The sequence below is a fragment of the Cloeon dipterum genome, chromosome X (genome assembly GCF_949628265.1).
Source record: "Cloeon dipterum chromosome X, ieCloDipt1.1, whole genome shotgun sequence".
Lineage (NCBI taxonomy): Eukaryota > Metazoa > Arthropoda > Insecta > Ephemeroptera > Baetidae > Cloeon > Cloeon dipterum.
In genome coordinates, this window is record NC_088790.1 from 1,848,965 (window position 1) to 1,876,532 (window position 27,568).

The 27,568-nt window shown below is 39.0% G+C and overlaps 1 protein-coding gene across 4 annotated transcripts in view; it reads right to left on the minus strand.

The window, feature by feature from the left end:
• Nucleotides 1-155: 155 nt before the first annotated feature.
• LOC135946791 (inactive phospholipase C-like protein 2) overlaps nt 156-27,568 on the minus strand; it is a 62,640-nt gene continuing 35,227 nt past the window's right edge. Inside the window, exons 2-22 of one of the 4 annotated variants that reach the window (XM_065495161.1) lie at nt 19,234-19,383; nt 18,960-19,166; nt 18,474-18,643; nt 13,184-13,296; nt 12,526-12,589; nt 10,857-10,950; nt 10,602-10,805; nt 9,506-9,623; nt 9,268-9,439; nt 9,012-9,210; nt 7,911-8,090; nt 7,674-7,852; nt 7,505-7,613; nt 7,026-7,202; nt 6,854-6,951; nt 6,719-6,796; nt 6,476-6,661; nt 5,436-5,750; nt 4,588-4,838; nt 3,057-3,123; nt 156-262 (exon numbers count right to left, since the gene is read on the minus strand). In XM_065495161.1, the coding sequence (XP_065351233.1) occupies nt 3,069-3,123; nt 4,588-4,838; nt 5,436-5,750; nt 6,476-6,661; nt 6,719-6,796; nt 6,854-6,951; nt 7,026-7,202; nt 7,505-7,613; nt 7,674-7,852; nt 7,911-8,090; nt 9,012-9,210; nt 9,268-9,439; nt 9,506-9,623; nt 10,602-10,805; nt 10,857-10,950; nt 12,526-12,589; nt 13,184-13,296; nt 18,474-18,643; nt 18,960-19,166; nt 19,234-19,383 (3,119 nt within the window). In that variant the 3' untranslated portion in view covers nt 156-262; nt 3,057-3,068. Of the gene's footprint in view, nt 263-2,333; nt 4,839-5,435; nt 5,751-6,475; nt 6,662-6,718; nt 6,797-6,853; nt 6,952-7,025; nt 7,203-7,504; nt 7,614-7,673; nt 7,853-7,910; nt 8,091-9,011; nt 9,211-9,267; nt 9,440-9,505; nt 9,624-10,601; nt 10,806-10,856; nt 10,951-12,525; nt 12,590-13,183; nt 13,297-18,473; nt 18,644-18,959; nt 19,167-19,233; nt 19,384-27,568 lie in introns of those variants that run through there. The other 3 variants (XM_065495158.1, XM_065495160.1, XM_065495159.1) reach the window with 3 other exon arrangements.

Sequence of the window (27,568 nt, forward strand, 5' to 3'; positions counted from 1 at the left end):
TCTCTCTCTCTCTCTCTCTCTCTCTCTCTCTCTCTCTCTCTCCCTCTCTTTCTCACACGCTCCACTGTCACTCTCTTTTCGAGCCATCTCCCAAATAAAACTGGCCCCGCGCCGTTGGTTCGTTGGTTCAATTACGAAAGCAGAATTAGTGCGTGTTGATATTAAAAAGTATTTTTATTTTCAACTTCTGTTAAACCATTTAAATGAATGCGAGCGGTGCGCTTCTTCTTTCAATTGGACCTTCCGTCTAGGGACACGATTCCTAGAAAATAAAATAAATGTCGTAACTTTTATTAAGTACAAATTAGCTGTGATGAGTGTTTTAAGCGTTAATTTTAGGCTTTTTATTAAAGAAAATCAAATATTATTGAAGCAATTTCTAGGAGCAAATATTTCACATTTTTCAAGGCTTTAAAAACCACTTTTAAATATTTTCCAGCTCTTTTATAAACAATTTTTCTTCCGATTAAATCAGCAATGTTCCGATATTTCATTAAATTTTTAACGTTTGGTTAACATTTAATTTTTGCACGAACTGAAACTGCAAAAAATGAGATTATCATCAAATGAAAAAACGTGTCAAAAATCACGAAATACAGTAAAAATTGTCGACTAATTAATTGTGATAATTAGTGTGCGATTTCCTTTTGGCTCAGTGCGGCGTGATTTTATATAATGTATCTGATCGTTTTTGCAGTATTCTGCTAGCATTGTATGCCATTTCTTGCTGTAATTTTTATATTTTGTATCTTATGACTTTGGCAAGAATAAACAATAATAATAATAAAATAAATAAAATTCACAGACCCGGATAATATGTTTGAAAAATGTTTAAAATCAAAGAGATTAATTTTTTTAAGAAGCGAACATGGTAATACAGCCCTTTCTTAATCTTATAAATCTTAAAACCTGCTGTAACTAAAAACGTCTTCTCTAAAAATATGAATTTTTATTCATCAATCAAACAAAAATAATTATTTTATTTATTGGCCTTTTTTTCTAAATTAGAAACATTTACTTCAATGGAACTTAATTACTATTAAAAAAAATTAACCGTGTAAAAGTGAATTTCTCACTACTAAAATCTGCTGAAAAAATCCAGTCATTTTCCGAATAAAGTTTTTCACAAATTATTCTTCATATTTTTTTCTATTTTATAAAATTATAATTGCCTAATTTTTTTTATCAAAGTTCAGTATTTAAATTGAAATTCCCAATTTTTAATAAAAAAAATATGTCAAATGAAATACACAGGTTGGTCAAAACCACAAACACTGCAAATTTTTGCATAAAATCTTCAGTGCCAACTGTCAACGGCTTAAAACAATTTTATTTCAAAAAAGCTTCTTTCTCGTTTTTTACAATGTTGAATTCTCGAAATAAATATCAAATGGTAATGATATCCTGAAAAATTATTTATTTAAAATCAACCCCGAAAAGTTAAAAAAATCGGAAATTTTGGAAAATTATTCAGTTATTGAAAAATGCGACCACTTCTTTATTAAAACGACAATTTTGCAACTAGGATGAAGTCTGGTTGAATTTATTTCCAATATAAATTATTCAGTTTTAAAGAAATGCGGGTTTTGCGAACCTCTTGAGAAAAGTACCACAAAAAAGGCCGGGGAAAACGGGGAGAAAATAAAGGAATTTAATTTGATTATTTTTTCGGTTTTATGAGTAAATATAAAATTTAAAGAGAATAAAAATTATTAAATTGTCTGAATGCAACCTATAATACCTTGCAACTCTTTAGTGAGGAATGATAGTGAATTTCCCCGCTAAATCCCTTTAAAATGAAAAAACCAAATTTTCTGAGATGATGTTCGAATAAATTAACTTAATTTTGGGTATTTTGATTTTTCGCAACAAAAAATTAAAGTTATATAACAGCCAGTTGATATTTTCAGGCAAATTTTGAATGAAATTGGTAAATTTGAGAAAAATTAGCTCATTAGGAAAAAAACTAGAAATTTAATCAGCTTTCTAAATATTGTCAGTTTTCTACGCTACTATCATCTTGTGAATTTAAATTATGCCGAACACTAACAATTTAAATTAACTTCCATGACTCAAAAGAGCTATTTTTTATAACCTCACTATTCAATTTTCATAATTTTTCTCACCCCGCAAGCAATTAATTTCCTTAAAAAATTGAAAAATTCGATTTTGGGGCATTTTGATCAGAACTTTTCATGTAATTTTATTTTTAAAATAAAAAAATCATTTTCCACTCCTATGCAAGTGCAGTTTAGGGTGAGATTTATTTGAAATTATTTATGGAATCGAATGGATTGAATGGGTGTTAGGAAAGAATAAAAGTCGAGAATGAGTACTGTACAGATAGTTAGGTTTCATATTATTCGTCGTCTGTTCTTGTCCATACATCGCACACGGAAACTATGATACACCTACTCTCTTGTTAATAATCCAACTGAATTACGCGTGACACACAGAACTACACACTTTGATTGATGAACAATAAGAGCCGCATTCACTCTCCGCACTCGCTCTACATGTTTATTTATAATTTATTAATTTCACGAGTGGAACACAGCGCGTGTATTAAAATCTGTAAATCGTTTACTTTAGCTCAGCACACACTCAAAATTTATAGCTTGGTTGGATATAATAGTATTTAAGGCTGTCTTTGACGAAGTTTCTGAGCGCACTAATCGATTCTTGAGGGTCGAATTAGGAAAAGTGGATATATTTTCCGACCAAAATGTCCATCGCGACGTGCGAACTTTTTTCCCGCCAAAACAATTTGAATGCGCGACCTGCGCATCGTCATAGCTGGCTGGATTTGACAAAGAAGTCGATAGTAGAGGCGGTCTCTCTGCAAGTGCTCAAACCAGCTCTCACGCATGCGGAGTTCTCGCATTCAAATTGTTTTGGCGGGGAAAAAAGTTGGCACGTCGTACTGGACTTTTTGATCGGAAAAACGTCGACTCTAGCTATACTTCGACCCTCAGGGATCGATTGGTGTGCTCAGAAACTTCGTCAGAGACGGTCTTTAAATGAAATTAATTATAGAAGTGGATTTGTTGCGGTACCTGCTGCTTGAGCTATTGGTCAAAAGTGGGTCTGTGGCGCGACAGAGGCCCCATCCGCCGGTCCATCCTTCAATTAACAATCAAATCAAATCACAATCAACAAATTATTTTACAGAGCTATCGCCTACAATTACAGTATGTCGATACAATATATATTATATATGTACGTGTTATAAAACTCTGACTTGATTCTCTTTCTTGCATGCGCGCGGCGGATAAAACATCAAAATATCTCGATCGTATTTTGTTTTTATTTTTCTTTGCACACACTTATTGTTAGCTACGACCGCATAAATTCTGTACTGGAAGGCATGTAGATTTTATTCATTTTAACGTTTCTTCCGCAAAACAGCAATTTTACTTACTCCCGCGATTGACAAAATAGAGAGAAATGATGCGATGTCCGAATTCAATTATAACAAGGCACACTCAGACTAGACACGTGATTTTTGCCACCTGCCAATATTTATACCAACGTAATTCTTTTCCTGCCTGCACTAAATTCACCATTTTTATTTTAATAGTTTCAAGCAGTATACAAATAAATGCCAGTGAGATATACTATGAACGCTCATTTTTATATTATATTTCTCTAAAAAAAAAACTTGTTGTTTTATACTACGTAAATAGGCCAAATTGTGGCTAATTTGAATATTCGAGGGCTTAAAAGAACTCTGTTTTTAGATAAATTTTATCCAAATTTTTCAAGAACCTCAAAATGAGGACCAATTTTTACTTTATTATTGGTTTCGAAATTTTTTTTAGACAAAACTAAGAAAAGTTCTATTAAAAAAATTAAATGGACTAATGACGTCATTATAAATAGTTGTGAATTATTTAAAAATTTCAAGAATAAATTTCCTTTTCTTAAAAATATGAAACGAAAATCCATGAAACGTTTGACAGATTCTATATATAATCTTCACTGTAAAAATGGGAATTTTTATTACTACAAATCTAGGCATTTCCCATAATTTTGGTTCAAATTTTGAATTCCTTAAAATATTGTTTATATTTTTACAGTCCCAAAATATTTAATGAAACACCATAGTTTTATTTTTGGTAGCTTTATGATAGTTTTAAGATTTTCAAGACAGAAATTTGCAAGAATCTATTTATTTTTCATAATTTTCATACACTTTAAAATTTTTTATTGCTTTATTTTTATTATTAAAATTTACGTGAAATAATATTTTTCAAATTTTATTAGAAACGCGCAGGTTGGTCAAAACTGCAAACACTGCCAATTTTTCCATAAATTCTTCAGTGCCAATGCCAACTGTCAACGGCTCAATACAATTTTATTTGTTAAAATCAGTTCTAATTCTAAATTTCTATATACTCCTTAAAAAAATCCGATTAATTTCATTAAATGGTCAGATTTTAGTGCAGGAGGCTTTTATTAAAGTAGTTGTTGGTCGATAGATAGATATAGTTTTAAATATTGGCACGAGGTGTGAGTGAGAGAAATCACTGGTTGTTGGTGGAGATCCACGAGTTAGAGCGGAGGCTGTTAGTCGGCGAGACATACCCGGCGACGCTGCTCTGCTCGATGTTCGAGTTGGACTTTTTGAGGATGCTCTTGGGCTTGACCGAGGACGGACTCGCCGGCGGCCCCCCGGGCGACGTCGGGCTGCCCGGCTGCTGCGTCACGTGGATCGCGTCCAGCGACGGACGCTTGCAGAACAAATTTAACTTGCGCTGTTGCTGCTGCCCGCGCGTCCCCGCAGGACTCCGCTCCTTCGCCAGGTACGTCCCCATCGACGACGCAGAACTCTGCACCTGGAGTCCATTCACACAAATTTTTACAAAAAAAAAAAAAAAAAAAAAATACAAATAAATTTAATTTAAATATTGCTCTGTTCCAATTTTATGAACCTTGTGGAAAACTTTTAATTGTTTGAATTGAAAAACGGTTGAAAAATGGGATTTTTTAGTTCAGGTGGAATTTGAGAAAATCAAAATTGCACGAGTTGCACGACATTCTGTACTAGTTCGATTTGCAAAATTTGCACACCGTTGGAACGGCCAAGTTAAGATCTTTGAGAATATGTTCAACATGACCTATATTTTGAGAGCCATCAGAAAACACCCTGAGTACCCTGAGAGTGCCCTGATGTTTTCCAAAAGGGTCGAGTTGCACACATTCTGAAAGCTATCAGCTTGGCCATTCCAGTGGTGTTCTAATCTTGCAAATCGAACCACTACAGAGCCGTCAGGTGTCGTTAAAGTGGCTCTTTTATGGAAATGTTTAATAATATTGATCCCTGAGGTCTTCCCTGATTTATTCATTTCTGATCTTTTCTGGTAGTCTTCACTGACCTCAGGGGTATCATGTTTTTCCTTGCAATTTTAAACTCATTACGGAAGTCTTTGAACCTGTGAAATGGCCTGCAAACACTCCTTCTTGCAGCTCTCGAGCACGTCCATCTGTCCCCTGAGGATGCGCACGTTCCACGTGTAGTTCTCGTGCACCTTGTTGTACTTTTTGCCCTTGAGGCCGGCTTGGTTGGCGAGCGCAGGCAGCTCCTCGTGGAACTCGAGCAGACTCGAGTGGTGGCTGCTGATCTGGCTCAGCAGCCGGTCTCCGTTCTCGATCATGAACTGCATTTCCGACATGACCCGCTCAAACAGCCCGATGCCACGCTGCAGGTGCTGCGGCATCCCCGACGACTCCACCTTGAAGCGAAACACCTGAGAAAAACACAATTCCAATTTTAAATTTAATATTTATTTCCAAGTTTTGCAAAATGTTCTCGAAAGTACTGAAAAAGCATTAAAATCTGGCCTCGGAGCGGATCTCAGGTCGGGGGACCCTGAAAAAGGTCGTTTGGGTATCCCAGGTAAGAGCCCAATTAAAGAGCTATCCGATAAAGCGTCTTGGTCAACGATCGGACAAACGGCCGAATTTTAACTAAATACAATCATTTTTTTAAGGAAATTTTGACTTTTTCGTAAATTCGGCTGAAAATAATCGCGGTAATTTGACAAATGGTCCGGTTTTGAAAAACCACCCACGGGTAGACGTGCCCCATTGAAGGGCATCGACTGGTGCCAAAATCCCTCCGGCCCACAGGGCCCCGCCTAGGCCCCGGAAACAAAAATTTTAAATGTCACAAATTACATTTTGCAGATTTAAACAAAAATAAATAACTCAACTTCTATATGGGTTGTAAAGTGAAAAATAAAAGTTAATTAGATGCGTTTAAAAATTCTGCGTCGAATGGAGTTAATTCCTCGATTCCTGAGGGTCGAAACATATTTTTCCGATTGAACATTGTTTTGTGCCATGGCAAAATGCACGTTGCTTTGGCGCGCTTTTGGTCGCTACTGCGCAAGGGTTACCCCCTCTCATCAGTTGTGACGTCTTACAAAAATTTGGTTACTGTGGCCGCGGGTATCCACAAAATCAATCTTACGCCTTCAAAGTCTTCGATGGAGACGGCCGAGATGTGCGGACAGCTGGCCAGCCGGTGGAGCAGCACCCTCAGACACTGTTTCATGTTGGCCGCCTCGTTGAGGCCGCAGTCCGCCCTGAGCGCCTCCATGGCCACCTCCACGTCTTGTCGCGCCCTCAGCACGTCCATCAGGTCCGCGATTGCACCCTGAGTTTCATTTTATTAATTAAATTAATTATATATATTTTAAATATTTTTACTAACCTTTAATTGATCATCGACTTGCTTCAAGCCGATAGTTCTGATATCCGTGTGCAGCTTTTCCGATTTCGAAGCGGGTCGCTGCAAAAGTAGAGAAATTAAATTGGCGTGTCTTGGGGAGGAAACGGCTGCACTCACCCCGCCACCTTTTTTGTTAGTAATTGCAATGTGCACAAAGAGAAACGAGTTCTCCAGGGGTTCCCCGGTGTTGGAAAGAAGTCGTATGTGCCGATAGCCTGCATGCAAATCAGCGAATCAAGAAAGAATAAGAGCGCGGTAAAGAAGAATATTAATTAGCCAAAGAGCGCACCTGGTTGGAGGCAGTCGAAAGGAATGGTGTATTGGCCGATGAAGTCGTCACCAATGTACTCGTCATCCAGCACGACAAATCGCACGAGCACCAAATCAGGAAGCACAATCTGGAACTCGAAGCTCTCCTCGAAAATTGGACAGTTGCCCTCGTTGGACACAGTTTTGGTTTTTCTCTCTGCGAATTAGACGGCAGGGATTCATTTTTTTGTATTTTATTCATGGTTCCATAAATTCAGAGTGCGCTGCTCATCCACGTCTCTCTATCTTTTCCCATGCTAAATGATTTTCGTTAGAGTCTCTACGTCAAAATTACTCAAGCCATCCGCATCTCGATTGGCGTCAAACGAAAGCGCACGAGTTGATCCTACGACATAACTCGAAACCATGCCCTCAGGAAATAAAACAACCGATAAATTGGCGTCTGGAAAGTGCCCTTTTTGTCTGGGAAGAAAGCAGGACTAGGATTTTGAGAGTTACCAGTGCAGTCTGCTGGAATGCCGAACAGTTGGATCACAATGTATGGGTCAATCACGTCCCCCTTAGCCATCGACCCCCGAGGTCTTGGCAGTTGCTGCCCACTTATTATCTGCATGGAAAAATTAACTAATTAAAATATTCAATTCCAAAAAATATGTATAGTCCGCACCTTAATGTGAAGGGTTTGAGGTGCTACTCCAGGTACAAGGTCTCTAAGATTAGCGCTAAAGAAGGAGATCTCTTCTCTCATCACAGACGGTTTCAAAACGTAGCCACAACCACCATTCTGCCTAAATCTACCATCGTACAGGTCCATCATCTGGCCCGGCGTTTGAAAGTTTAAAGCCACTGCCGACACAAATATGAAATTATTTTCTCTGAAATAAAAGTTTGGTTGGATTTCCACCTAGCTGGCAACCGCAGTTCCAAAAGTCCTGAGGGTTGAAGTTGCTCGAGTCGACGCGGCTCGAGTTGGGAAACACCTTGGTGAGAAAGGACTTGTTGTGGTTGACAAAGTCCTCGGCGCAAGCGTGAGCCAGCCGCGTCGCCGCCGACTCGCTCAATGAACACATTTCTTTCGTTCTCTCTGCAAACCAACAATTTTTATCCACTGGACGAAATTTCATGGCTCAGAGGACAAAATTGGCATAATTTACAACAAAAATCATCATATTCTTTTAAAATTTCGATAAGAAAAACATCAACGTTTTTTTCACTTTTTGCTCATCCAAATGCAATTATCAGAATTGCAAAAAATACCCACCGTTAGACTCGTCTCAACCTCCACTAACCAGCTTAATTGTTTAGAGGATGCTCACGCTCAACCCCATCCCCTTTCAACCCCATTGCTACAATTTTGAAGTAAACATTTTATCATGTCTCCTCTGGGCTTGAAAATATTTTTAATCTATCCAAAACTCCTTCTAAATTAACACCTTGTCCCGTATTTAAAAATTGAAACAAAAATATTTTAAAATTAAATGCGAATTAATAAAGAAAAAATCAAGAGTTTGGCTTTTTAAGGGGGTTGATGAAGTATAGCAACTTAGAGATAAAGGTTAAGCACCCCTAAACCCTTCAGCTGGTCAGAGCAGGTCGAGACGAGTCCAACGGTGGGTAGACTTTGCAATTCTGAACCCGAGATTTGGAGATGCAAAAAGGGCAAAAAGTGAAAAATATTGAAAAATGTTTTTTATAAAGTTTTGTTATTGTGTATTGTTTTAATTTTATAGGAACACTTTATAAATAAGGATTATGAACAAAAATTGCCAATGCCAATCATGAGCTGGACGTTACATTTAAAAAATTACGGACAGAAATGGAGAAGCTTCGATTTCTGTACCGCTGTGTAATACAATACAAATAAATGAAATTAAATTTAAATAATGAAATACAATAAAAAATTAAATTTAATAAGTTAAATTTTTATTTAACTTAAAAGTTAATATTATTTGTTAATATATTTTTACAATATTTTTTGTGTGTTCAGTTTTGGCAGTAAACTTACGGGTTTGCTTGGAAGTGGCAAAGTCGACAAACTTGGTCCTGACCAGGCTGATGAGGTCAGACAGCTCCCGGCACAGCGCCATCGTGCGTGGTTTGTCCGTCTTGATGGTGCTGGCCCTTCGGTTGTTGTTGTCGCAGCCCTCGTCCTCGTCGCTCACCTCGCCACTCTCCTCCTTGCACTCGGCAGCCAATTTCTTGCCCTGAGATCAATCGATTTTCTATTTTTGAAATTATTTTTCTTTTTATTGAAAATTCACCATGATGAGGATTTTGCCCCTGAGCTCGATCGGACTCATTTGGCAGGGGTCCTTGGGGCTGTTGTCCTTGTGAATGTACAAGTGCTCCCTGAGAACGTGTCGCATAATGCCGGCCACCATCCTCTGCTGATCCACGCTACAATGGTTCTCCAGGTGAATTATTAGAGGATACCTGCGCGGAAAAAAGCGACGCGCGCATCAGACACAATAGCCGCGACAATGCAACCGGCCCACTCACTGAGAATAAATGAAAGCGAACTCCTTTATTACTTCTATGCAGTCTCTGAATAGGATTTTTGAGGTCATCGAGTTGCCGTGGTACACCAGAGGCTGCTCCGGACCGTCCCAGCAGTCCACTGAAATCGGGATTTCTTTTGTAATTTCTTGACAGGAGTTGAATTAAAATTAATGTTGAAACAAAATCATTAATTTAATCTAACTTTGATTATGGGGGGAGGAAAAGGCAAATTGGGGTTGATCATTCCCTTAAGCCCATCGGCTATCTAGGGAAGATTGGGACGAGTCGAATGGTGTGCAGCTTTTGCAATTCTGACCTTTAGAACCCATTATTTGGTGCATAAAAAAAACGATTTTTGCCAACATTGCGACGACCAAATCTCGGATTCTAAAAGTCGAAATTGCAAAAAAATTCACACCATTCGACTCGTCTCAACTTCCTCTAGATAGCCAAAGAGTTTTTAGGGTGAACAACCCTCATCTCCGTTCCACCCCACGCATTCAAGTAACGATAAAAATCGCGTTGCTTTGCACTTTTACAAACTTATACACTGATCTAAATCTTTTTAAATAAAAAAATCAACCCCGAATTCTATTGGCTATCTAGGGAAGGTTGAAACAAGTCGAACGGTGTTTAATTTTTGCAATTCTGACCGTTAGAACCCGAGATTTGGCGAGCGTAATGTTGGCAAAAAGCGAAATTTATCTTTTATTTTTGCTAATCTTGCCGCAAGGCCTAATCTCGGGTTCTAACAGTCTGAATTGCAAAAACTGCCCACCGTTCAACTCGTCTCGACCTCCCCTAGACAGCCGAAGGGACCTTCACCCCCTTCCACCCCATGCATTGCAATAACGAGAAAAAATCACGTTTTTTGCACTTGCAGGAAACATATGCACTGAAAACAAATCTCTAAAATCAATACAAAACTACCCCAAACTATCCCCTTTAATCCTTTATAGAGGTTGGGAAGGTTTGAAATAAAATCTAAATTGCAGAAAAAGAAAATTTCTTTAAAACTTTCAAAAAAACTCGCAATTCATTAAATTTAAACGAAAAGTTTAAAAGTGTGGGTTAAGTGGTGGAGAAATTAAGGCACCTTTAACGCAGCGGCAGCCATTTCCGAGCGCCCTAATGTAGCCCTCTACGCTGGAGGGCCCTTTGACCTGGTCCTCGAGTAAGTACGAGTTGTGGGAGGAGGAAACGAAGTAGTGCGTGAGTGGTTGCGACATGTCCTGACAGACGGCCCGCTGCACCGGGTCGAAAATGTCGCAGTCCTCCGACAGCAGGAACTTGGTGAAACCTGCGCCACAAGTTTCAAAGTTCGCTCATGCCAAATAAATAAAAACCTCACCGTCGATTTGCAACTGGTTCTTCTCGCGCGCCTCCGGGTTCGGCTCATGCTTTTGGATTATCGACACGCACCGCTCCATCGTCAGGTCTGATATCTGGAAATGCGTTCAAGCAACTTTGCTGGTTAAATTTGTTTTTTTGCATCAACCGAAATTTATTTTAATTAAAATATGTTTCTATTTTATAACAAAATATCACAAAAATTATTTTAACTTAAATCTGTTGCATATGCCTGGAAATATTTAGGGTGGAGAAATTTTCAGTATTCAAGAAAGGTTGAAAAAAGGGTAATTCTGAGTTCAGGTAGATTTTGTGAAAAAATAAAAATTGCACGATCAGTTTTTTTACCCTGGGAACATGCTTGGGCCACTCTTAAGATCACATAAGACCATTAGAAAATCAAACCCTGGCGTCAGGGTAGCCCTCTAGCGGTCGGTAGCCACTTTAACAACGCCTGACGGGCTCTGTATTGATTCGATTTTCAAGATATGCACAGAGTTGGAATGGTCAAGTTGAGAGCTTTCAGAATATGTTCAGTTCGACCCATTTTGAGAGCCATCAGAAAACGCCCTGATCTCTTCCCTGGGTACCCTGAGAGTGCTCTGATGTCTTCCAAAAGGGTTGAGTTGCACATATTCTGAAATCTCTCAACCTGAACAGTCGAGTGGTGTGCTAATATTGAAAATCGAACCACTACAGAGTCCATCAGGGCGGGTAATTTAAGTTGCTACATTTATGGGGTAATTTAATAATATTGATGCGGGGTTAGATTTCTGATCGGTTCTAGCGGTCTTACGATCCTATAGGGTCAGCCCCCAGCATGTTTCGAGGGTATTAAAATCAACCAATCGTGCATATTGATTTTCTCAAAATTAAACTGAACTAAAACATGCTCATTTTCAACTTTTGATCCTCTGCGTCATGAAAGCTACAGGTTTCTCCATCTTGAAAATTTCTAGGCGTATTACATACTTCAAGGGCAACATTTTATCCAATAGTTAGAAAAAATGAACGAGGCCAATTTCAAGATATTCGAAATTGAATGATAAAATAAAAAAATACTCAAATTTGAAAAATTATTATTTTTTCTGCAAATTCAAAAGATGTGGCCCTTTAATTAGATATTTTGTTGGCACAAAGTTGACTGTTCTAGCTTAACTAGAACTCGAGATAATGTCCACTTTGTAAGCTTTTAGACGCTGATTTTGCGGAAAATGCGGCTTTTCATCTCTCGTTGGAAACAGGCAATAATGGCATTTTTTGATGATGTCTCAAAGCTAAAAGGGGTTGAATAAAAGAAACTTTTTAATGCGTTTGCTTTTCCAACACTTCTTTTACAAGGGGAAAATCACGAGTTGTATCTATGAGCATAGTGCTAAAAGTAATCTGGAGAAAGGTCTAGTGCTCGAAAAGCAATATATAGAAGATTAATTAGTCGGCAGATAAACCAGGAAAGAATTCCTCCGGCTGTCGGTTAATAAACGAAAGCAGCAGGCTGGATGGTCAGGGTCGCGTTACACAAGCGCGGCGCCCGAAGCAAAACTAAAATGGCACGCACCCACGGGGGTGCCGAGCGAAAGGGGATGCTCTGCCGGCCTCTTTGCCTTTGGCGTGCGTGCGTGTGCATTAAAAATAATCTTGCATATCAGCTTTCGCTACCATGCACTTACCCCTTGTTCCCCTTCGAGGAAAAGCTGCAGATCTTCGAGCGTCAGGTAGTCCTTGTTAGCGAATCTAAAAGCATACAATCAAAACAGAAACTTGAGGCCATGAGAGGCGGCAGCGTTCACACGACGACTCAATAAAAATGATGAAATAAAAAATGATGCGATGAATCAAAGAAAAAAAACAAAAACCTCCTTTCATGGTAAGGAATGCGTGGAGTTTTTTACAATCTTAAAAATTTAATTTATTTCGCCAAATGAATGTCTTACGGGAAATATCCGCTTGTTTCTTTTTCACATAAAAAGTGATAAAATAATCGGTTTGCACTAGTTGACCGTTGGAAAATTTGTTTAATATTTAAGTGGTGCACCGGAAAATATGAAGCGTGGCACGCGTTGGAAAGCGCAGAAAATATTACGTATAAGAAAAAAATATTTTAACTGGAAAAATCGCGGGATTTTTTAATTGGGGGCGTGGTTTACTAGGAGAAAAAGGCGTGGCACGTGTCATAAAGCGCGGGAAAATATTAAAATTTGACTGAGCGAATTTGAAGGTAGATTAAAATGGGGCGTGGCACGCCACGATGAAAATAAAGGTGTGGCAAATATCACGTGTCACCGAAAGAGCGGGAAAATGTTTAAAAATGAACAAAATATAACGTACCTGATGAGGAGGAAGTAGATTTCCGGTCGAGTGGCGACCTCTTTGAACATGTCGATGAACTCCTTGCTGTCCACCTGTCCGCGCTTGCCGTCCATTTTCATCTGGTCGAACTCCTAAAATGCGAAAAGTTGTTTTAAACGAGACTCGGCAGCGGATGGATGGATGGGGCGTTGCGGTAATTGCAAATACGCGGGCGGGGGGCGGAAACGTGCTCGGCGGGTTCGGAAGTGTGCGCGGAATGCTAATCAGATTTTCGTCAAAGGAGAAGCAATCTTTTGAGAGCTAGGGCAAAAGTTGCAGGCGAAATTAGCGGCTCATTCAACGGAACAGCGGCGGCGGCGGCGGCGAAAAAGGCGCTATTGAGAAGAGATCATCTAAACTTTGCAAGATAGGAAAATTTTGCAAAATAGACGGATCACTTTTGTTTTTCCCTCATTGTGCTTCTTTGAACCAAATATAGCAAATTGGATTCTCTTTACCTGAGCCCTCATGAGCTTCAATCTAAACTCTCATTTCATGATTAAAAACTGATCAATTGAAACAAAATCTTTCGACTAAATGTTCATTTTTACCGGATTAACGGAATGATTTTGATAATAATTTCTCGGTGGTGCAATTTAAAAATAGTAATGGTATTTCTTGTTTCCAAGAAATTCCTCTATAAAACTCGAAATAGCAGAATATTTCGACTTTTTCGCATTTTTGCAACCCAAAATCTCGGATTCTAACCTTCAAAGTGGCAAAATTTACCCACCACTGTTAGTTTCTTCTGAACCTCCCCTAGACAGTCCAAGGGGGTTGAGGTTGATTGGATGGGGATCCACCCCAACTACAATTTAATAGCAAAAATGCACTACTAAGCATGCTTCTTCAGGGATGTCAGTTGTGACGTTTTCAAGGGGGTTCTTATTTTGGGGGAGGAGAGTAAGTGCCTCCTAAACCCTTCAGATCGGTAAAAGAGGTCGAGAAGAGTCCAACGGTGGGTATAGTTTTTGCAATTCTGATGGTTAGAACCCGAGATTTCGAGGTGTAAATTCCCCTAAAATTTACTTTTTCCCCCATTTTTTTTTGTTTCTTTGTACCATAAAATCTCGAGTTATAACCATCAGAATTGCAAAAATTAACCACCGATGAACTCGTCTTGACCTCCTTAGACCAGCTGAAGAATTTAGGGGTGCTTAACTCAACCATTTTCAATCCCGTGCTATAATTTAAATTGTGAAAATACTTCCGCGGGGTAAAAACATAATAATATTTCCAAAATTCAATCTAGGATTTAGGGTAAGCAACCCATAACCCTTCAGTTGCTTAGGGGAGATTAAGACAAGTCTAATGGTGGGTAGTTTTTGCAATTCTGATAGGTAGAACCCGAGATATGGAGTCGCAAAAATAACGAAATTTGAAAAATTGGAAAAATTCCTATTTTTCGAGTGTTTGAATTCTTTACACCTCAAAAACTCAAATTCCAAAAACCACACATCATTAGACTCGTCTCGACCTCCCCTGACCAGCTGAAGGGTTTAGGGGGTGCTCATTCCTACCCCTTTCAACCACCAACTTATTTTTTTCTTTGATCTTTTCTGCTCCCGACGTGTAGAGTATTGCAATTAATTAAAACACAGTGTATGAACGAGTGTGGGCGTTGATAATGCGGTCGGGCGTGATGTATTGAATAAAATAGTGTGTGCCGCGTTTTCTGTGTGTGGCTCATGTCAGCGAGAAGTCGAGGGGCGGCAGCCACTTGATGCTCTTGGCCCTCTGCGCTCCTTCAGCCGCCGCGCGTCGCCGCAATTTGCCCGAAAATCAATCCGGCGGGCAGCGCAAGATTGATAAAGATGATAAATGAGCGCCTCGATAACAAGCAGCAGGTGCGGAAGAAAAGAATCGCCGCTGCAAAATAATGAGACCGCGAGCAGGCGATAACGAAAAAAAACACAGCAGCGGCACCGACCGAGCCGAGCCGTGCCTTGCTTAGCTTGCCGAATAAATATAAAAAAACTGCGAGCCGAAGAAATGCAGCTCGATTTCTTGCTCATCAGGAAAACAATTGATTTTGCGGCGCATGCGAGAAACAAAACTAACTCAGATTTAAAATGGGAAACAGACATTCCTAGTAAGGAGACAGCTCTAGAAAGGACTATATAGTAAGGCGACATTTCTAGTAATTATTCTTAATTCATATAATTTTTCTATCCAGACGAACCTTAAAAATCCAATTTTTGTTCAATTACGGGGATTTTAGGTAAGCAAATCCTTCATGACGAGCAAAATTAACGTTGAAGTCTTCTGCGAGTGCAAAACTGGCAACATTTCCCTCTTAGTTTTGCTTTGCTTTAATATTGTTAAGCAGCTTCCTTTTCCACTGAGATAAAAATCCACTCTGAGAGCATCTTTTTTTAGCGTCCGACAAGGAAAGTTTCGTTTTAATTACTAAGAAGGCGAGGCTTTTCTCTCGGCTGTTTCTTCTATGCTTTCACTCGTGCGTAAATGCAAAATCGGGGAGTTGAGTGAAAAGTAAACAAAGAGGCGCAATCGCATCAAAGAAACGGAAAATGCTCGAGTGGCGAGTGTGTATTTATTGATTCACTCGGCTGCTCAGCGAGGCTGCATCATCATCATCATCAATAATCCATAACAGCTCCTCTAATGCCCCGCTCTCATTCGATATCAGGTTGCTAATAATGCCCAAAACGTGTTTGGCGCAGGAACAGACTGCTTTAACAAAGCGCGCCATGATATGCAACACTGCCACTACCACTGCGCTATGCACCAACGAAACACGAACAGCAACCGCTTTCGCCATTAAAACTTGCATGAAAGAGACAAGTTGGAATAAAGTTTCAAGCAGGAAATTCATATTCAGTTTTATTTATTTTAGCTACTCGGGAAATAAAATTAAATATATTCTTATGGCTATGTCAGCACGAACATGCAACAAATGTTTTTTTACAAGGGTTGCGAAAGAAAGACGATTTAATAACGAAAATAATACATGGAAAAGAGATTTTTTTCAACACAAAAAATTTCGCTGTATTGACGCCTCCACAAATGTGAAAGCAAAATTATTTCGTAAACTTCTTAAAAAGTGGTCTGATTTCAATTAATCAAACAATTTTGGAATCGGCTCGTCGAGACGAATCGAATTAAGTGTTGCGTTTATACTTTTGGAAGCATTCGGGATTTTTCCAAATTAAAAAAAAATTGTTCTGGGAAAATGTGTGCAAAAACGCAACAGCTTGTTTTCAATTGTTGAAAGAGAGTTATCATAAAATCAAGCAATTTTAATTTTAATCATTATTAGAAACTTTTTCAAAAAGGCTTTTCCGGGAAATTATGAAGAAAATAATCATACTTGATCTGATCTCAATAAATTTTACATTTTTGGAATTTGCTCAGCGAGACGAATCGAATGATATATGTCACTTTCGTACTTTTGCAAAAGATCAGGTTTTTCCTGAATTTTTCACTGGAGATACGTGTTCTGGGAAATTCGATTAATTTTTAAACCAATTTCAAGCGGATTTTCCGGGAAAGTGGGATAAGAAAAACATGAGCGGTTGGAATATAATAATTTTACATTTTCTAAATCTGCTTGAGAATAATCCAGTGATGATAACTTGCGTACTTAAACTAAGATTCTGGAATTTTTCCAAGATTTTCCAACAGAAATAGGATTATGGGAAGTTCGCGTGCAAAAATTTGTAGGCTTGAATCAGAGTATTCTTTACTCTAATATGACTTTCCTTATTATTTGGCAAATTTAATGTTCTATATTCGAGTACATTTTTAAAATGGAATAAACCGGAAAATTCGGGAAAGGTAATAGTAATAATATTTTTATTTGAACTTTTGGTATGTAGACTGTAGACAATATTGTCATAATTATACATCAAGTCTTGGGCCATCCAATTGCAAATTACATTACAAAGGAAACACACAATTATCACAAAGTCAAAATATTCATCATAGCATTATAGAATCTGCGTTCTCATCAACAAATGTATGCAAAAAACTGAAGTGGTCGGATTTTAATGTTTTATATTTTTGGAATCTACTCGTCAAGAAAAATCGAATGATGAGTAACTTTTATACTTTTGGAAAAGTTTTTGAAATTCCAAAATTTACAATGAGATATGTTTCAATATTTTTTCTTTTGAATATCTGATTTTTCGTGGGTTGCACAACTTGCTGTTCCGGGAAATTGAAAAAATGCCGAAATTTCAAACCCTTTGAGGTCTTCATAACATTCAGACTACTAGAAAAATCAGATGCAAATAATCCCAGCTCAAAAGTGGTGTGTCGCTCTCGGCGTAATGAGAAATGTACACATTATTATTAATGGAGGCGAGCGCGTGGCCCCTGATCCGTGATGCAAAACAAAAATGCATGCGCCCTGCTTCTCTCAGTCCGATTTGCATTTAGAAGCCAAAGGGACATTTGCATAATTTCTTTCTGCCTTTCCCGCGGGATGGCGAGGAATGATTGATGCGAAGCAAAGGAAAATATTTTATTGTACGGATTCCGAGCGCGCGCAGCATTTCAGATTAATGGAAAAGCAGCGCACCCAACAATTATTGGATTTTCAATCGATTTTCCCTGCAAACGCGAAATACATATTTTTCTTGCGTGATGTTTTGAACTAACACTGAAATCAAGAGTGAGAGAAATGCCGCCGCCGTCACCGCGTACTTAATTGGATAGACCCAGGGAAGCCCGCTAAATTTTTTTTCATGGTTGGAAAATCTATATTACATTATTTGCTTCTTGAGACCTACCGGCAATTTCGATTGTGATTTCTTTTAATTTATGCTAAATCGAGACTTGTACGGTTGCCTCTTTGAAAGGAAACCTCAAATAATTTCCGAATTTAAAAGCATCTTTAAATAATTTTGAGTAATCGGCGCATTACGATTCGCATTAGAGTTGTTTTTTAATTTTTATTTTGGCTTTGAGAAAAAATACATATTTACAGTGAATCTTGCTATAGATTTTAAGAATTATGTATTATTTATTTTAATAATTGTTATATAAAATTATATATTATAGGCGTTCAAAGGTAACCAAAGATTTAAGAAATAATCAATAAAATCATTTAAATATGTATCGATCGATAAAAAATCCCAAAGCCAATAAAACACTGTAAATAATTCTTTTCGAGCTCAAAATAAGCCAAATTAATAATTTTTCATTTAAATTTGGTCGGTTGAAAGGTTTCCTTATGTTAATAATTATTCCCTGTTGAGTTTCTAAGTGGATTACTAGCCACGATAGTTTGGCTTCACACACTCACCATCAGTTTCTGCCGGACTTTCTCCGTGGCCGCCGTCTGGCCGCTCAGCTTCTGGATCAGACTGATGGCCGTGCCGATGTCCAAGCAGTCCTGGTCGGCGGCCGCCTTGTTAAACATGTGTTCCAGCCACTTTTCCCGCAACGCCTGCTTCTCGCCGATTGCGTCTGGGGCTGCCACAGTTGAAAAACAATTACAATTAACTCGAGATAGATTTTTCATTAATGCTAATTAAAAAAAAAAATTTTAAAAGCCAACTGAATGGTAAAGATTGAAGCAGTGGCTGACAGGCAACAATTATTTTCCATCTGGAGCAAAAGTTGCGTCTGACTTTGAGAAAGAAAAAAAGAAAATGTGTCAGTGCGACTTCCGACAGCGCGAGACACGGAGGGAAAAATGCAAAAGACGGAAAGAGCGTGTGGCTGTCAACTTTTCTTGAAGTTGTAATTTCCGCAGCAGAGAGAAAGAAAGAAAAGTTTTGTTTCTCACATTTGGAGGCGCCGATGAGGGCGTTGAGCCCGGTGACCCAGATGTTGGCTTCCTCGGAGGAGGGTGCGACCAGGTCGAGCGACTCGAAGTTGTCCCCGTACAGTATGGAGAAGGCGCAGTCCTCGAGGTGGTGCGCGCTGATGTCCCGGTTGCGCAGCACCTCCGTGTTTTTCCCGGCGCGGATTTCTTTTATGCTGTCTATGTTCACTGCCATCGAAATAATTTTTTTCTAAATTATTTCCAAGAGAATAAAACTGTAAAGGAGAACACTGACCGATTGCTTTTGAGGCCTTCTTTGAGGTAGGAGTCCACCGAATAGCGCTGAGGTCCTCGGTCAGCGTGAAAAATCGGTGGTATTGTCTTGAGTTGGGACGCACCTTGATTAAACTGCTTCCCACCATCATGTAGTGCAGGCATGCCGAAGCTGTTCCAACAGAATTTCGATTTACACATTAATTAATGTTATTCACATTAAAAAAACGGGACTAATTTTGCACATAATTAATAAAATGAAATATAAAAACGTAACCTAAAAATTATTTCTAATTTGATTTTTTAAATTTCCTATATTTATATATTTTGGAGCGGTAGCAAAAGTAGCTCCCTCGCCCACACATCAAGGCTTTCGTACATATAATATGTAAGAGATATTTAACTGTGTACAAATATTTTTGAGTAGCGTGATATAATTTAATTTTTAACTTTGCGTGATTGTCAATGTCAATGCAAAGCCATGTGAGTTACGAATTTAACTGACCGACTTTTAATGTTGTGTTGCCATTACATGACCGATCGAATTTTTCCTCAATCGCCGATTATTTGGGGTAAAAGAACGATTTTCAAAAATTCACCCTGAGCTCCGGTTGATAACCAGGGAGCTAAAACTCACAGAAAAGTCTTACATGAAGGTGAATTTTTGTATTTTCGTTCGAACACCTCGCTGAAAATCCGTACCGTGACAATTACGACCTGAATGGGTTCTTACCCTCCACCTCTAAGACACGTACTACCCCTTAATACCCGTACTACCCTTTACAATTTCACTAACTCTTCACCCCAAGCTGCTCCTTAAGAAACTTTCATCATACAGTATAAATGATAATATATGCCATAATAAGTTGGCCCGTACTAGTGCAGCTGATCGTTACGACGGCATTTACAGAGTGGTCAGGAACTTCAACAAAATGGTCAACGGCAACCTGATGTGAAAGTTTGAACTTTGTAGGGGAGACCCTGAGCTGACGCCATGGACCTCAGACCTCATAGTCGGTTTTTAATTGAGGGCACACGCTTGATCGAGATCACCAAGAAGATACAACTTCTTGTCAAAAGGGAAATGAGATTATGAACATCACCTGTCAAAGTTTAAAAAATCTTTTGTCAAACTTCATGTTTCCGAACGGTGAAATTGAATAGAAAAAATTTATAATATTTTAGTTTTAATTGAAATCGAGAATATACATACGTGATTCACAAGCTTTTTGGTGATAAGTTATTTTGATTTTTCTGGATTCTGGAATGCTTCGATTCGACACTTCTTGTTGTCGATTATACAACCCACTGGTTGGCAGTGCCTCGCGGGTTGCATTCATTCGAAGTTTATTTATTTCATCGATCCCGGGGGAATTCAGAGTTCAGTTTTGCACACCAGCGAGAGATAGAGTTTAAAAGGCGGTTTCAATTTCCAGCCTCGATTATCGCGCGCCTGAAAAACGAACGAGCCGGGGAGTGCTTTCTGCTCTTTTATGTGTGTTGCTTGCGAAATGAAAGCTGTCTGCGCAGAATTACAATAGCAAATAAACACAGCAGTGCATTAGCATCACGGTTATTGCATTATACAGCGCGCGACCTTGCCGCCTTTCGTTGCATGAAACAGATAAAGTGCAAATGAAGAGAAAAGCTCGGATGGATGGACGGATGGCAAATGAATAAATGCCACCCTTGTGCAGAAAAACCATAAAAACACGAAACATGATAGACAGTTTCGCGGTCATCGCCATCATATGAGCATCAGAAAAGCATTTATTTAGAAAGTCAATTATTTCTGCAAAATAAATAAATCGATAATTAAATCAAGTTTTCAGTTGAAATTTAACGATTTTCAGCGCATTATCAACAAGCGCAATGCCTCTGTCCTGGGGAATCACAGCACAATATCAATATTCTCGAGAGTTCTCAGTAAAACCGTCAAATCAATTGATTTCCCCGCGCTTTTATTTACACATTACACGCTCTTTTATGATTTACCGAGGAAACCACGCCCCCGTTTCAATTTTCATGCGAATTTTCATCTTGAACGTCAAATTTTACCATTTTCCCGCTATCTGCAACACGTTTCATTTCCCGAGTAACCATGCCCCTATTTAAAAAAAGCCGCAAGTTCTCAGTTAAATCCATCATATCTGTCGATTTTCCCGCACTTTTCTGTACGTTTCACCGATCCGTTTTTGATTTACCCAGGAAACCCCCTAATTTTTTATTTACGAGAATTTTCAATGTGAGAATGTCTAACTTTGATGTTTTTCCTGCGCTTCTCTTTATATTACGTCCAAGCCTCTATCTTATGATTTAACATGGAATATACACGCCCCTATTTCAAAGTTCTTGCAAATTCACATCAGGAACATGAAATTTGACTATTTTCCCGCACTTTACAACGCGTGCAACGCTCTACTTTTTTAAATATACTGGGGATTCCTTTTCAAAAATATATAATTTAAAGTTTTAAATATTGCTTTGTAATACTTGCCTTCTTTTTAAATATCCTAGCAAACATTAAAAAGCGAAAGTCGAGGAATAAAGACGACGAATTTCTCTTTTATTGACAACGAGGATGGAGCCTGGTTTTAATTAATATATTCAACATTAAAAAGCTAAACAAACTCTATCCATATTACACAAAAGCCAAAAGTTTGAATGTTTGAACAGCAGAGCGATTTGTGGCGCACTTTTGGCTGCGGGCGCGCGCGTTGGTGTTAATCTAGTAAGTGCGAAACTCATTTGCATGCGTGATAAATGTCACACAGCTTGGTACGAGGGATTTATCAAAACGAGCGTGCTTGCCTTTCTCTCTCGTCGTCACCTTTTCCGGTGTCTAATGGAAAGCCGGAAAATTCCAGGGTCGCATGAAAAATGCGAGCCAGCTGCTCTTCTCCTTGTTACCATTTTTCCCAGGCAAATGTCAGTTTGCAAATAAACCAGATTGCCGCAAGAATGTACTGTCGGGAATTTCGAGTTTAGTACGCCGCATGCCACGCACATCGGCTGTCCTATATTCTCTCTTATACAGTACTACTATAACTCAGCAAAAGAAATTTAATGTCTCGTTGTACTCTGGATTTTTCCATGTATATTTTTTTAATTTCAGAAACAAGCAGTTTTGGATTTTTTAGTGAAGTGCTCGCTCACAGATTAAGGGGATTGGCAGACACCAACATATTTACAAACGCGCAACCACTCCTCTCCAATGACGTCACAGACAGACAGCAAAATGCGCAGTGACGTCATTGGATGAGACTAGGCTTATCGAAGTCCGTCTGTAAATTTGTACTACTTAAACCGTGTCCTTATTACCACCCGAGTCCATGAATCTGAGTCACATGACAAAACCACAAGCAAAATATTCATTTAAGTCATAGAATTGATAATGACGTACAATCAGTTTAATTCGCCGTAGGAACGTAGGGACTCTTTGTTATCATCAATCAAAGTTTTACTTCTTTGGGCAGATGAGCGTTAAATAGTCGTGCTATCACATGAGTTGAGAGCTTTAGGTCAGTGAATACATAATTTTTACCTCTATTTTTACAATAGCTTCGAGTTGTCCTTGTATTACAATCTTTGGCAGCAACAATCATCATAAATTTTTCAGGTCGACTTTTCAGGAATTTGAGACACTCGAAAATATAAAGAGAGTATATACTGTTAGAAAACAAACTTTAAAAACAGTGGTTTACACGACTCCAGTGCGGTTTTGCTGCGCCAATATCTTTTACACACACAAAAAAAAATCTCTATCTGAGACACTTTTGGTGTCTCTAATTGAGACACTTTGAAAAATGTTTCAAACTGAGATACTTTTCGGAGGAAACGTCTCAGTTTGAAACACTTTCCGAAGAAGTGTCTCAGATTGAAACGCTTTCCGAAGAAGTGTCTCAGATTGAAACGCTTTCCGAAGAAGTGTCTCAGATTGAAACGCCTTCCGAAAATGTGTCTCAGATTGAAACACTGATATGATAAATTGCTGTTTAAAACGTTTAATACATACTTATATACAAATCACTCACCTGAATTTTTCTCAAATAGGACACTCTAGTCAGCTCAAGCTGATAAGGTAAAAAGCGTCTCCTCTCGCTGCGAGAGATGCTTTTTACAGCCGCGCTGGCTCTCGGCCGTAGTTTCGTCGCCGGTATTGCAGACTTTTCTGCAATTTCGCCGATTTCTGTGCTTTGCGGACATCGTGTGTAGTGCTTAGCACGTCGTGTGTTATTGTTTTTACAAGCTGTTAATCACGATAGGCAACCAAACACGACAATTGCAGCTGGACTGAGCATAGTTCTGCGCGTGGGAGTTTAACAAAAACGGGGTGGTAAGGTAATGCCGTTTCAACTCAAGACAATATATTTTTTATTACTCGCCGTGCAAGTTTGAAGGATTTGGGTCAAAATTTTCATTTTCCTTGCTGGAGTCACCAATAAAATTTCATCTCCCCTCTTCCAACTATCTAGGTTGGCCAAACTTCTTTTGTCTTAAAAACAAATCAGCTGGCACCAATTGTTGACATGATGAGAGACATGATTTTTATTTCACCTTCTAATCTTTTATTGTGTTGCGATATTTCAGTTTTCAGAAGTTGTATTCAAAAAGAGGACAGTAAGTAGTATAATTTTCTTTTCATTTATTTATTAAATGATGATGTAATGTATTAAATAATTAAATTTAGACAGGTGCAATCGAGTACATAAGTGTGGATGGAGCCTGAACCTTTAGGAAACTGCCAGGGATTTTGTCATCATGCCCAAGAGCCTTGAGCCGGTGGTGTTGATACGTATCATACGTGGCTGTCTATGCTGAACCGGCTGCCCACCAAGCCGAAGAACTAGAAGCTTTTGGCGGCTCAAAAGCCATGTTTTAGGTACGTTAAGATATTCCTGCCATTCCCGTTATGGTAAAGTTACAGTTTCTGCCGGGTTACACATCTCGCCAGTTCTTACGAAAATCACATGTAAAAGTAGGGGTGGCGAAAACTGTAACTCGGCGGCGAAAACTGTAGCTTTTCCATAACAACTATAGACTGTTGGATGATCGGATGACCCCGGCTAGCAGGCCGTCTCGCCTGTCTAACGTTTTCCCTTCACCAAATTTTATACTCTTATAAATTACAAAACCCAAATGTTTTTTTCCTTTTTTCTTTTTAAAATTTCGCGTACCATTGGTTCAATGAAAGTGTAGTCCTATATTTGAGCAAATTATATAGAAGGAAGCTTGGTTCTCAATTTGAATATTAATTGATTTCAAATGATTCTAAACTCGTCATTAACAAGTAACCCTTTGCAGGAGTAACTTGAAGCAGGCGTTTTAATTGTGCCAGTGGAGAGACGGCAGACAACGCGAGCTTAGCACATGTCATGCTGACCGAGCTGCTGATCATGACAATGCCTCCCAGGAAGGTGCGTTCGTTGACTTATACTACTCGTAATGCCAATTTCCATTATGTTTTTTTGCAGAGAGCTGTATATACCTGGTCCAGAACCTGAACTGCGACGAGCCCTGCTCCACACATGCATCTTTCGTATACGAAGAAATGCTTGAGCCAGCCCATTACACGTCGGCCAAGCCAAGCCAAGGACAAGCTGATGCTCACTCTGGTGTGGCGGCAGCGTGCCAACTTTGGAGCTTGAAATGTTGGAGGACCACGCTGCTGGGGCGCAACACAGCGTGGCGCCGCCCGTAAACGCCTTGCTGCAGGCGGCGACGACACGGGGTGGGGAGCATGGCGCCTCGGTCGGCGCCGCAACTCGTACCGCTGGCCGTATATTTATCAGACTGCCCAAGTTCTTCCTCGACCATGCAGAGATAGCCCTCTGCTCCCCCCAACTCGGACAGCAGCATAATTAGACAGTGCTAAACTTTTAAAACTCGCTCGACTACTCGTATATGTGCTCGAGTATAGATCATCACTTAACTAAATTTAAAAATGCATGTAAATTCGACAGAAAAATATTAAAATGAAAAATTGAAGTGAAATAATCATTTGGTTTTTTAGGTAAACTTGGCACAAGTTTTAATCTTCTATAAAATTATTGCAGACTGCCGTAAATGATTCCTTGTCGTATCAATCCATTTTATTTATCAACTCTCAGTCGCAAATACAAAACTGTATTAAAAAATACTAATATTATGGAGTGTATATGATAATTGAGATGTTGCACTTTACGAAGAATAACTTTTTTTATTGTTAGGAACTTTGGTAATCAGCTTATCAAATCAAATAACATTGCATAGTTAGACATATCAAAGTTTTATTTTAACACACTTTTTATATACATAAAATACATTCGTCTGTTTTAAATGTTCTATTGAATTGCCACTGCACTCTCTTAGGTTTTACTATGACATCAGAATCAAACTAACCAATGAATTCATTTCGGCTATGATATTGAAGAATTACAAGTAATTTCCCTTTGTAGCTGATGATGGGTAGTGGATGAAGGAACGCAATTTTGTCTGACATAGTTGATCCAAAGAGATTGGTTTTTTCAACTTCGTAACAGTTATTTATTTGATTGAAGCAAACAGTGCTTAATTTATTGAGCACAAAATTGCAGCTTGTTCCCTTGACAAAAATGGCTTTGACCATTCCAAAAGTGGGCAGTTCATCAACTGGATTGGAGAGCAACAGAATTGAGCAAGGCTTGATTTCAAAGTTTTGCAAGAACACTTTGTCTACCGAGCTGACGGTGCTATCATTTATGCTGATTTTGAATTCTTGAGCTACCTGGGAACCAAGATAGTATCCATTCAGATCAATAATCTGGGCACCCACTGGCAGGAACGTTTTCTCTCCTAAAACTGCAGCACCCTCATCACAAAATTGAAAGTCGATGACTTTTTTAACCTGGAACCTGGTTGCCAAAGTTTTGGGGATGTTTACAAAGTTCCTTGTTTGTTCTCCCACCCTTGATGCCCAAGCGTTCAATGCTTCATACCGCATTGTCCAAGAGACTCTAATTGGGCCCAATTGCTCAATGACTGATGGTGTGTGCACTAAGAAGTGGAATTTGGGCGTGATATTGAAATTGGGAAACAATTTAACGTATCTCATGTGGTGGGTTTTAATCATTAATCGTGCCATCTCGAGGTCACACTTGTCTACTTCATAGGCCATAAGGATGTTCCCAATTTTTCCCAACAAAGAGAAATTCAGAAGGTGATCAACAGCTGATGAGTCTTTGGCAAACGACTCGAGAACAATTGGGATGATGTAAAGTAAACATAGCATTTGGCTGGCATTCTGCCTTAATTTTCCCTGCAAAATATGCCCTCTGTCAATCGTTGAAGGCTTGCAATGAGCAAATTGTTCAGGGTATGGGAAACAGGCCAGCAAATTATTTAATTGGTCAAAGGTAAGAAGCTTTTGCTCCTCAACAAGTTCATAAATCAGTGCCCTCAGTTCCACTTCTTCCGCTCCTTCCATCAAATTGTGCATAAGGTCCTGTGGGAGGTTTTTTGTGACATCAAAGTTGGGTAATATGGAAAGAACAGAGTCCCCGTTAATGCCCAAATTTTTGCTAATTTCCCTAATTTCCGCAGCCGATTTGTTCTCGCTCTGTAACAGCTTCAAACTCTCCCTGTGAGATTCGAGGTCTCTAAGATTGTGTTCATCAAAGTCAAATTTTATTTGATCTCTAGACAAGTGGCAGTTCCGACAAGGCTTTAAGGAAAAGCCAATCCCCTTAAAGCCCCCCATGCTGTTCAGAGCGAGCCCGTCGCCATTTACTGAAAGCAATGTTCCGTGGATAGCCAGGGTTTCCCCACTATTCAATTGCAGTTCCAGACCTTCGGGTGACTCTAACTTGGCCAAGCAATCAAAAAAGTCTGAGAGAACCGCCTGAAAACCGTACTCTTTAACATTCTCTGCTAAAACAACGCCACATAGGTTGAGCGCTTTCAAATTTGAGCGCATGTGTTCAGGGAAATTTAAAATCGACCAATATATTAATGTGACTTTGTTTACTTTTGTGTGAGAGCCAAGAGGGTTGCACAACTCTACGTCATCTTGATACAACTGAAGTATCAAGGCGTTCTCATAGGTTTGACAAATGGGATTTTCTTTGACAAAGCTACCATCATATACGCTTCGGATAACACCGTCAGTACTAGGTTTGACTTTTGAATTCAAAATTAAATCTCTGGTTTCCTTGAAATCAAAGATTTTGATGAGCTGCTTCACAAGTGGAACATACACAGCCATAATTGATTTTCTGACGAGTGCGTCACCTTTTTTGACATGATGATGCCCAATTTCTATGGCCTGTGGTGCCACGTACCCGTAGTGCAGTTTCAAATTCTTCATGATGCGGTACTCGGTTGAGACATCGATCAACGGA